General features: G+C 46.7%; 1 protein-coding gene across 7 annotated transcripts in view; it reads left to right on the forward strand.

The window, feature by feature from the left end:
* The window catches only part of ARHGAP19 (Rho GTPase activating protein 19), a 72,761-nt gene that overhangs the window by 21,835 nt on the left and 38,794 nt on the right, over window positions 1–12,132 (forward strand). For all 7 annotated transcript variants that reach the window (XM_008270292.4, XM_070057452.1, XM_051824026.2 and 4 more), the window contains 2 exons: window positions 7,820–8,085; window positions 10,394–10,474. In XM_008270292.4, coding sequence (XP_008268514.2) covers window positions 7,820–8,085; window positions 10,394–10,474 — 347 coding nt within the window. The remainder of the gene's footprint in view (window positions 1–7,819; window positions 8,086–10,393; window positions 10,475–12,132) is intronic.

Genomic DNA, 12,132 nt, shown 5'->3' on the forward strand with positions numbered 1-12,132 from the left:
GGAAGAGGGGCAACCAGGACAGAATCCGGCGCCCCGACCGGGACTAGAACCCGGTGTGCTGGCGCCGCTAGGTGGAGGTTTAGCCTAGTGAGCCGCGGCGCCGGCCGTCAGTAGTCTTAAGATGAAGCTGTTTCTGATTTTAATCTGCTTATATCATAATCATTGGTATCTTTATGTTCACCAAGGAAAAAACACCTTATCCTAATATGTAAAAAGGTTAAGGAGACAAATTTTTTTTTTTTTTTTTTGACAGGCAGAGTGGACAGTGAGAGAGAGACAGAGAGAGAAAGGTCTTCCTTTTGCCGTTGGTTCACCCTCCAATGGCCGCCGCTGCAGCCGGCGCACCGCGCTGATCCGATGGCAGGAGCCAGGATCCAGGTGCTTTTCCTGGTCTCCCATGGGGTGCAGGGCCCAAGCACCTGGGCCATCCTCCACTACACTCCCTGGCCATAGCAGAGAGCTGGCCTGGAAGAGGGGCAACCGGGACAGAATCCGGCGCCCCGACCGGGACTAGAACCCGGGATGCCGGCACCACAGGCGGAGGATTAGCCTAGTGAGCCACGGCGCCGGCCTGGAGACAAATTTTTTTTTAAGAGATTTTATTTATTTATTTGAGAGGTAGAGTTACAGACAGTGAGACAGAGAAAAGGGTCTTCCATCCGCTGGTTCACTCCCCAGTTGGCCACAATGGCTGGAGCTGAGGTGGTCCAAAGCCAGGAGCCAGGAGCTTCCTCCAGGTCTTCCATGTGGGTACAGAGTTGGACCACCTTCTACTGCTTTCCCAGGCCATAACAGAGAGTTGCACTGTAAGAGGAGCAGCCGAGACTTGAACAGGTGCCCATATGGGATGTGGGCGCCATAGGCAGAGGATTAACCTACTGCGTCACAGCGCTGACTCCAGTTATATATGTTTTAAATAACACAATAAGTATTTCCAAATAATGCTTAAAGTTTCAGGATAGGATACTAACATAATACATTGTAAAAAATAACTACCAACTGTCTTATCACTGGCCAAAATTCTAAAGTGTAGGATAATTTCTCTAAAACAGCAAAAGATATACACTAGGCCGGCGCTGGGCTCACTTGGCTAATGCTCCGCCTGTGGCGCCGGCACCCCAGGTTCTAGTCCCGGTTGGGGCGTTGGATTCTGTCCTGGTTGCTCCTCTTCCAGTCCAGCTCTCTGCTGTGGCCCAGGAGTGCAGTGGAGGATGGCCCAAGTGCTTGGGCCCTGCACCTGCATGGGAGACCAGGAGGAAGCACCTGGCTTCGGATCGGCACAGCGCACCGGCCGCAGTGCGCCGGCAGTAGTGGCCATTTGGGGGGTGAACCAATGGAAAAGGAAGACCTTTCTTTCTGTCTTTCTCTCTCACTGTCTAACTCTGCCTGTCAAAAAAAAAATATACACTAAAAACTTTGTATTTTGGAGACAATATTGAAATGTTTATGAATGAAATAATGATACCTGAGAATTGCTCTGAAACATCCAGGGGTGGATTGGAAGAGCGCGTGGGAGAAACATGAAACTCGACGCACCATGAATTAGTCATCGTGAAATGAATATAGGCAAGAATTGTTTCCTCTATTGTTGTTAATATTTGAATTTTTATATCAAAAAGCTAAGAGATGAACAGTTTCCATATTGGCAGTGTTGTCATAAAATTGTTATGTTTTATGTAAAATAGAGATCTTAGTCATCGTAGCTCTAAAGTTAATGAAAAATTTTAGCAACCACAAACTCCTTCGGTCCTTAGCTTACCTGCTGGGCATTACTCATACACTGAGACAGCACCAATCTCATTTTACCAAACCAAATAATTCCCCAAACAGCATCTAAATTCAATCAGGAAGACTTAATACAGAGAGATTCTTTAAGAGCCACGATAGGACAGGTTAGTTGATCCATCAGTAATTATGAGAGTTTTAAAAATTTTATTTATGTATGTATTTGAAAGGCAGAATGAGAGAAAGAGAGAGAGAGATCAACCTGTCTTCCATTTTTTGGTTCACTCCCCAAATGGCCGCAATGGCTGGGCTGGCCAGGCCAAAGCCAGGAGCCTAAAGCTTCTTCCAGATCTCCTACATAGGTGCACAGGCCCAAGCACTTGGGCCATACTCCTCTGCTTTCCCAGGCACATTTACAGGGAACTGGATCAGAAGTGGCATAGCTGGGACTCGATCCAGTGCCCAAATGAGATGCTGGTATCGCAGGCAGCAGCTTTACTATGACACAGTGCCGGCCCCTGTATGTTTCTTTATAAGTACTTTCTTCACTGCATTCAAATTGCTCAAAACCTTGGAAGGTTGCAACCTACTGCCAAAACCAACTCCAGAGTCACAGTCAGCATTACTGAGAGCCTTCAAGGTCACCTCGTGCAGCACCTGAAAGTCAGCAACTCCTGAAGTGAAGTGAGTCCCTTCATCAGTGTTCCTCTTCCACTAGCCAGTACTTTACTGTTTCCTTGTTGCACTGCACAGTAGAGGTGGTTTTAAATAATTCTTTCTAAGATTTATTTATTTATTTTTAAAAGAGAAAAGCAGAGAGAGAGAGAAAGAGAGAGAGAGAAAGATCTTCCACCCTCTGGTTCACTCCCCAGATGGCCACAACAGCTGGCCTGGGCCTGGATGAAGCCAGGCTCTCCACATGGGGTAGGAGCCCAAGCACTTGGGCCATCCTCCACTGCTTTTCCCAGGCCATTCACAGGGAGCTGGCTGGAAGTGAAGCAGCTAGAACTCTAACGGTGCCCATATGGGATGCCAGGCAGCAGCTTTACTCACTATGCCACAAGGCCAGCCCCAGTTGCTGGTTTCAGGTATCTCATATTTTCAAAAGCAGACCGTAAGACTGAAGTGGTCTTAAATTTTTTCCTATCTGCTCCTATTATAAAATGCTTTTAAGCACCTAAAATGTCAGACATAAGAGTAAGTAATGGAGAAAAAGTCCCCAAAATAGTAAGTATCAAAATAATTAAATAACTCAGGACTATAAAGGTAATTAATAAAGGCTGTGACCTGTGACGTCAGCATCCCATTTGGGTGCTGGTTCACGTCCCAGATGTTCCACTTTGATCCAGCTCCCTGCTAATATGCCTGGGAAAGCAGCAGAAAACGGCCCAGGTGCTTGGGTCCTTGCTACCTACCTGGGTGTGGGAGACCTAGATGGAATTCCAGTCCCACCCACTGCAGCCATTTGGGGAGTGAACCAGCGGATGGAGGCTCTCTCGCTCTCTCTCTCTCTCTAACTCTGCCTTTCAACTAAATAAATAAATCTTTAAAAAAGAGATAATTTTGGGGAGCAGGCATTTGGCACAATGGTTAAGAACGCTGTTGAGGACACCCTCAACTCATCTAAATGCCTGGGTCTAAATTCTGGCTCTTTTTCCAATTCCAGTGTCTTGCCATATGCACACTTTGAGGCAGCAGGTGATGGTTTAAGTAGTGGGGTCTCTGCCATCATGTGGGAGACCAGGATTGAGTTCTAGGCTGTTGTCTGTGGCCTGGCCCATTCATGGCTGTTTCAGGCATTTGGGGAGTAGACCAGCACAGGGAAAATCTCTGTCTTTTAGACAAAAATAAATAAAATTTTAAAAAGATAATTACTTCCTCATTATAAAATACTGAATTAATAATTTTCTATACTTATTTTCCAATTGGAGACAAACATTTTAAGTTCTCTTTCTTTAGTTACTTTTTGGCTTGAGGCCATACAGTCATAGTTTCAATTCTTCATGTCATTTCTTATAATGTTAGATTAAAACAAAAGGAGGCTAGGAGTCCAACCAAAGATTTGGGCTCTTGGTTAAAATGATGTAAAACTTTTCAGGGAAGTAAGCTTGTGCCTTGTTTTTGTTATACTGTTACTAAAATTATCCATGTAGTGTTGGCAAAGTGTGTTGCTGATTAATTATACGTAGTATTTAGAGATGTCATTTTTTTTTTTTCTGGAGTAGAGTTTTTTTTTTTTTTTTTTGACAGGCAGAGTGGACAGTGAGAGAGAGAGACAGAGAGAGAAAGGTCTTCCTTTGCCGTTGGTTCACCCTCCAGTGGCCGCCGCTGCAGCCGGCGCACCGCGCTGATCCGATGGCAGGAGCCAGGAGCCAGGTGCTTTTCCTGGTCTCCCATGGGGTGCAGGGCCCAAGCACCTGGGCCATCCTCCACTGCACTCCCGGGCCATAGCAGAGAGCTGGCCTGGAAGAGGAGCAACCGGGACAGAATCCGGCGCCCCAACCGGGACTAGAACCCGGTGTGCCGGCGCCGCAAGGTGGAGGATTAGCCTATTGAGCCACGGCGCCGGCTTTTTTTTTTTTTTTTTTTTTTTTACAGGCAGAGTGGACAGTGAGGGAGAGAGAGAGAGACATAGAGAAAGGTCTTCCTTTGCTGTTGGTTCACCCTCCAACGGCCACCGTGGGCGGCACGCTGCGGCCGGCTGATCCAAAGGCAGGAGCCAGGTGCTTCTCCTGGTCTCCCATAGGGTGCAGGGCCCAAGCACTTGGGCCATCCTCCACTGCACTCCCGGGCCATAGCAGAGAGCTGGCCTGGAAGAGGACAAACCGGGACAGAATCCGGCGCCCCGATCGGGACTAGAACCCGGTATGCTGGCGCCGCTAGGTGGAGGATTAGCCTAGTGAGCCGCGGCGCTGGCCCGGGAATAGAGCTTTGATACCTAGGGAGTAGTGGCAACTTTTTTTTTTTTTTTTTTTTTTTTTAAGATTTAATTTATTTTGAGAGGTAAAGTGACAGACAGGGAGAGGGAAAGACAGAGAGAAAGGTCTTCCATCTGCCGGTTCACTCCCCAAATGGCTGTAACAGCTGGAGCTGAGCTGATCTGAAGCCAGGAGCCAGTAACTTCTTCTGGGTGTCTCATGCGAGTACAGGGGTCCAAGTGTGTGGGCCATCTTCTACTGCTTTCCCAGGCTATAGCAGAGAGCTGGACTGGAAGAGGAACAGTTGGGACTAGAACCACATGGGATGCCGGCACCATAGGCAGAGGCTTAACCTGCGCCACAGTGCTGGCCCAGTGGCAACTTTTAAGTTGTGATTGTTTTTATTGTGGGAGTGTTTATATGAGTTAGGTGTAATTCAACTTTGGCTGAGATGTGATAGCTTGTTCTTTCTGGCTTGTTATAGCTACTCATCCTTTATGTAATAGATGACTATATAATAAAGCATAGAATAAGCCATTAGAGTTAATTGATGATGGACACAAACAATGATGTATCTACTTTAGAGATGGAATAATACAGTTTTTTTTTCTTTTTTTAAATGACACATCACTCCTTTATTACTCTGATCTGGAAAAAGGATTCCGTACAGTTATGCTCAGAATGAGCACTGGGCACACGTGGCAGGGCCGAGCAACTGGAAAACATGATTCAGAATCAGACAGCGAAAGTCACACTTGGACATGATCAAGAGGCATCTCACTGCCACAAAACAGGCAGGGGAGGGATCCTAAGACGCAGCAGGAGGCACTCCCACCCCTTAGAGGCCAGGCTCATCCCATACTGTGTGAGGAATGGCTGATTCTCTGGTGACCACACTGGGGACTATCTGAACCGCCACTAGGAACCCAGAAGGGCTTTTGTCTAGTATCCGTTTCTCTCTCTCTCTCTCTCTCTCTCTCTCTCTCTCTCTCACACACACACACACACACACACACACACACAGTTTTGTAAAAGTAAATGCATCACAAACTTACTTCGGGCTTGATCCCAACCTCTGGAGCCAGCTCCTCTGGGGTGAGGGGGGCAGTGGCGGTGGTGTTTTTAAATCCCCATGCAGTTACATTCACCTCCACTGAATGACTAGAGCCCCTGGGGCAGTGAGCTGACTGTGGAAGCCACAGGTCTGGCTCCTGGGAACACGGGAGACTCTCCTGCCTCTCCTCATTTTTTTTCTTTTTTTTATATTTATTTATATATTTGTCAATCTTCTGTCCACTGATTCACTCCCCAAATAGCCACAACAGCTGGAGCTGGGCTGGGCTAATCCAAAGCCAGTAGCCAGGAACTCCATCCTGGTCACAGGGGTGGCAGGGGCCCCAGCACTTGGCCATCTTCCGCTGCCTTCCCATGTGCATTAGCAGGGAGGTGGATTGGCAGTAGGGCTGCTGGGACTCCAACTAGCACTCACATGGGATTCTAGAGTTGCAGGTGGTGGGTTAACATATGGGCCACAATGCTGCCCCCATCCCTCCCCCCCGCTCTCCTCATTGGTCAGGCCTTTGCATGGCTCCTCTCTCTCCCTACTCCAGTAGGCCCTTAGTAAATAGAGCACTTATCACGTATGGGCATTTGGACCTCTCAACTCTCTTGGAGAGAGGACCCTTCCCTCTGCTTGGACTGACAGCCCGTACCCCAGGGGTGTTGTCCTAACTAGATTGTGTGAAGAGAGTGGTGCAAGAGACAAAATAGCTGAAAGAAAAGCGGAGCCACCAGTCCCCCCCCTGCAGCTACAACCTAAGGTGCCTACGAGGTGGTCAGTGTGACATGTGCAGGGGACAGGTGCAGAGGGATGGGCAGGCAGGGAGGGTGGTCCTGGGGGTTGTGGTCCGCCTGCTTGCCTTCACTTCTTGGCCTTGCCCTGGGCAGCCACAGCTTCCATGGCTTTGCGCACGGTCTCTTCATCCCCCAGGAACTGCATGGGCTTGATGGGCTTCAAGTTCTTGTCCAGTTCATAGACAGTGGGGATACCAGTCGGCAGGTTCAGCTCCATGATGGCCTCTTCAGAGAGACTGCAGATGCTTGACAGTGTCCGGCAGGGTGCTGCCTGGGTTGTGATCTGTACCCATCTTCCCTCCTTGACGTGGGCATGATGTCTTCATTCCAGAAGGGTAGAGCTCTGGCTAGCGTGTCCATCGGACTCCAAGGAGGACAGCTGATCCGCAGTGAGGTCTGCACAGCTCTGCCCTTAGTGATGCTGCTCTGGAGGAGATGGTCAGATTCCTCGGGAGGCAGAGGCTTATCACAGGAGTGCCTCCCGATCTTTACCGCGCTTGGCGACAGGTTGTTTTATTGAGGCCAGCCAGATCCTCATAGAGCCATTCGTTGGGACAGCAAGCCCTGACTGGCAGCCACATCTGGTCCTTGGCATTCAGTACGGTCCAGAGAGTCTGTATCACTCTTTTCTGCGCTGTGATGAAGCAGAAGTGAAAATAATGGCTTGCATGTTCGAGCACTTGCCCACTACCCTTTGCTTCCTCATGGCCTGTGGGGCTCAGGTCAGTTTTGTAGCAGCATTGAAGTGATTCTTTAGATTCCAGGTGCTCTTGCTGTGTAGGGTCAGCACCAGCTTGTAGGTGCCCAAGGCTCTGTGCTGGGGATGCGGTGCCATCCAGAAAATCACTCACTCCCCAAATGCCCACAACAGACAGCATTGGGCCAGGCTGAAGTCAGGAACCTAGAACTCAGTCTGGGTCTCCCTGTGGGTGTCAGGGACCCAAGCACTTGATCCATCATCTTCTGCCTTCCAAGGTGCACATTAGCTGGCAGGTCTTGAACACAGGCATTCCAATTTGGGGTGCTGGTGCCCAGCTGGCATCTTAATCACCGTGCCAGATGCCTTTTAAAGTAAAACCTATTTGTGGACCTGGGCAAAGTGGAATTAATATCTATTTTATGCACTTGTCTGTGCCTTCCATTCTGTGAAGGCTTTTTTTGGGTGTAAGGATGAGAGTCCAAGGGCAATGGGCTCCATTAAAAAGGGAGTTGACTGTAAGAAAATGTCTGCCTGTGTGTAGACTCAGGAGCCAGACATGTGGACATGAGAAACACGAACAAAAGGGATTCCCCAAAGAATCTTGCGTTTCATTATTTTTCAGTGACGCCATCTGCAGTTTTGTTATCTGCAATGATTCTTCCCTTCGAGGCCAGCCGATTATCTTCAATCCTGACTTTTTTGTGGAGAAACTCCGACATGAGAAACCAGAGGTGTTCACCGAGCTGGTGGTCAGCAATATCACAAGGCTTATCGATTTACCTGGAACTGAGTTGGCTCAGCTGATGGGGGAAGTGGACCTTAAGTTGCCTGGTGGGGCTGGCCCAGCTTCAGGATTCTTCCGGTCTCTAATGTCTCTCAAGCGAAAGGGTAGGAGATGGGTCTGTGAATGGTGGGCGGGTCTCAGCTGTTCACTGGGCTTCACTCTTTTTTTAATTTTATTTATTTATTTATTTTTTATTTGAAAGGCAGAGGTAGAGAGAGAGAGAGAGAGAGAGAGAGAGACAGAGAGGTGTCTTCTATCCGATAGTTCACTCCCCAGATGGCTGCAACAGCCAGAACTGCACCAACCCAAAACTAGAAGCCAGGAGGTTCTTCTGGGTCTTCCATGTGGGTGCAGGGGTCTAAGGACTTGGGCCATCTTCCACTGCTTTCGCAGGCCACAGCAAAGAGCTGGATCGGAAGTGGAGCAGCTGGGCTTTGAACTGGCGCCCATGTGGGATGCCGGCATTGCAGGCAGCGGCTTTTCCTGCTACGCCACAGTGCTGGCCCCCAGCGCTTCACTTTTAACATCTGCACATTCACTGTGGAGTTAGTATTACCCTAAAGCATTTTTTGATAATTTTTCTCATTTTCATACACAGTAAAAGCTGAAGCATTAGTGATAAAAAGTAATAAAACTATCTAAAGAAGTAATTAAATTAAAGCAAATATATTTAGTTCCTGAGAAGTAATATTAGTGTAGGTAGTTATTGGGGGCATGTATTGATTTTTATACCTTATTTTTTTTTTAAAGTTTTCATTTATTTATTTGAGAGGTAGAGTTACAGACAGAGAGATGGGGAGAGACAGAGAGAAATGTTGCCCATCCACTGGTTCAGTCCCCAAATGGCTGCAATGGCTGGAGCTGGGCTGATCTGAAGCCAGGAGCCAGGAGCATCTTCCGGGTCTCCCATACAGGTGCAGGGGCCCAAGCATTTGGGCCATCTTCTAGTGCTTTCCTTGGCCATAAGCAGAGAGCTGGATTGGAAGAGGAGCAGCCAGGACTTGAACTGGCGCCCAATTGGGATGCCAGTGCTGCAGGTGGCGGCTTAGCGCACTATGCCACAGCGCTATCCCCTTTCATACCTTTTTTTTTTTTTTTTTTTTTTACAGGCAGAGTGGACAGTGAGAGAGAGAGACAGAGAGAAAGGTCTTCCTTTTGCCATTGGTTCACCCTCCAATGGCCGCCACGGCCGGCGCGCTGCGGCCGGTGCACCGCGCTGATCCGATGCCAGGAGCCAGGAGCCAGGAGCCAGGTGCTTTTCCTGGTCTCCCATGGGGTGCAGGGCCCAAGCACCTGGGCCATCCTCCACTGCACTCCCTGGCCACAGCAGAGAGCTGGCCTGGAAGAGGAGCAACCGGGACAGAATCCGGTGCCCAAACTGAGACTAGAATCCGGTGTACCGGTGCCCCTAGGCAGAGGATTAGCCTAGTGAGCCGCAGCGCCCGCCCATACCTTATTAATAGTATACTAGAGGTGGCCGGCGCTGTGGCGTAGTGAGTAAAGCTGCTGCCTGCAGTGCTGGCATCCCATATGGGCACCGGTTTGAGTCCCGGCTGCTCCACTTCTGATCCAGCTCTACTGTGGCCTGGGAAAGCAGGAAAAGATGGCCCAAATACTTGGGCCCCTGCACCCACATGGGAGACCCAGAAGAAGCTCCTGGCTCCTGGCTTCAGATCAGCACAGCTCCGGCCGTTGCTGCCAATTGGGGAGTGAACCAGCAGATGAAAGACTTTCTCTCTCTCTGCCTCTCCTCTCTCTGTGTAACTCTGTCTTTCAAATAAAATAAAAGAAATCTTTAAAACAAACAAACATGAAGAAACAGAGCCATGACTGCCAAAACCAGGACAGATTATCCACTGAAGTTGCTACAGGACCTTATCTGTTAAAGTTTAACCATTTTTTCTACCTCAATGACTTCCTATACTCAACAAAACAAAATAGTTCTTTAATATCTTATCAAAAACAGTGCTATAATGTCTTTACTTTCTGGGAAGGCTTCTTTTTGGTGATGCATAGGTATCTGAGAACTACTACAATAAAAAATAGTCGAACTTTCTTAATGTACTCTCCAACATGTGCTCCAGGCCAGGGCTTTAACCAGCTGTGCCACAGCGCTGGCCCCAGTTTCTTCGTTTTTAAACTAAATCTCAACATACTAGATATTATTTTTTAAATAAGAAGATGGTTTTCACCTTCAGTGAGCATACAGTGTAATACTGAAGTCAGAGAGAAATTGACTGAGAGTTGTTTTAATTACATTTCCTGGTATGCTTCTAGTTTTAAGGTTTTTATTTACTCACCCTGTGAAAACATTTGCTGAACTGTAAAACAGGACGCTTGAGTGGTTTTAACTGTGATGATTTTGTACTCTGTATGTAAAACATAGCCCTGTCTTGTCATATGGTTTTTCAGAAAAAGGAGTGGTATTTGGATCCCCACTGACAGAGGAAGGCATCGCCCAGATATACCAACTAATTGAGTATCTGCATAAAAGTAAGATCGCACAAGGTTTTATTGTTCTTTGTTTAATGAAGCATTGTCCATTTTGTCTTGAGGGCTATCAGCCTTGAATTAGTAGGACACATTTACTCATCAGTAGTCGAACTAAACAGTGATAATTTCAGGCAGCATATTTTAAAATATATTTCTTTTTATACTTTGTGTATTGATTTGCTTTATACTCTCAATGATGTATGTAAATCAGATAGTGTCCGTGAAATCACATTTACCTCTTAACTCAGAGGGAAATTTCTTGTGGAAAAAATACTTTGTCCTTAAATAATTGTGATGTTTATTCAAAGGAGCATGATACTTTACTTCTTTAGAATTCTATGATTAACATACACTTTTAATTCCCATTTCGGCTTTCATAGTCTTGCTGGCCATGTCATTGCTTAAGTGCTTGACATAGCTGAGCAGATGTAAAATGTGTGACCTCAGTGATGCCTTGATAAAAATTCAAAATATTTCCTTGATGAATTCAACCCAAGCAGTTAGTTATGACTTACTCTGTGTGGGGCATTGTGCTAGGAGCTAGAGCAGAGGTTGCAAACTGGCAGCTCAGAGCTTGAGTCATCTGCATTTGTGTTTAGTTTGGTTGGCAAAGGATTGCATTAAAAGCAACTGTAGTTGTCAGTGTTTTAAGATGGGTAGAGTCCAGGCTTCCCACATCTTCGGATGATAGGAAGGTAAGGCCTCCTCCGGCCCAGCTGCCCCGTGGACAGTCAGCTGGAGCTCAGGTTTGTGTTCCCCAGTTTGTTGCAGAGCTCATCCATTCCTTCACTGTCGCCTGGCGCCCTGCAGGCATTTGAAGCTGGACTCCTGCATAAGGGGGTTCTACAAAGATGAACGCGTACTTCAATTGAAAACATGAACTCTCACTTCTTCCAGATCAAAGCAAAACTCTGTCTCATCTTTTTATTTTTTTGTCCATAATTGAGATTTTATTGGTGTTGAGAATCAGCACACACATTTTACTTTGTATATAATTCTTAACATATATACCAAAAGTCTAAAAAGCCATGGATTGTCATTCTTTTTTTAAAAAGCTATTCTAGTGACCTTGCAGCTTCAAATTTGGAGGAAGCTCTTCCTTACGAGGCTATCAAGTACCAGTACCTTCAGATGTTGCTGTTACATAAATCCCACCCATTCACAATTTAATATCATATACACTGCATACCCAAATTTTCAATCTTTCACAGCACATGAACAAAATCATTAGGAAAACTGGACTGCCACAACCAAGGGTATCACAGAGCACACATGATTCCAACGCAGCGACAAGGAGTGGTTTTCTGTTGGGAACAGTTCTACCAAACAGCAAGGGAGAAGTAACTGAAAATATTCAAGACAGGATTGAGACTCCAAATTGCCATTTAGTATGCATTGTATTGTAGGATATAAAAACCACCCCCACCTATGGAATGTTAAGCTGACACCAGAATTCAATATGCCACTCTTTTCTGGTTGTACCAAAAAATAAACAAGCAACAAATGATTTTACCTCTTAAAAAAAATCATTTACACTTAAAACATGGGATGAGGTAGGCTTCCTTCCTTCTTAAAAATGTTTCTAGAGCTGCTATAAAACTTGCATTTACAAAATAGTTGATAAAAATATCCCTTTGGGTTGTACAAGAAGGGAGACA

The sequence above is a fragment of the Oryctolagus cuniculus genome, chromosome 15 (assembly GCF_964237555.1).
Source record: "Oryctolagus cuniculus chromosome 15, mOryCun1.1, whole genome shotgun sequence".
NCBI lineage: Eukaryota > Metazoa > Chordata > Mammalia > Lagomorpha > Leporidae > Oryctolagus > Oryctolagus cuniculus.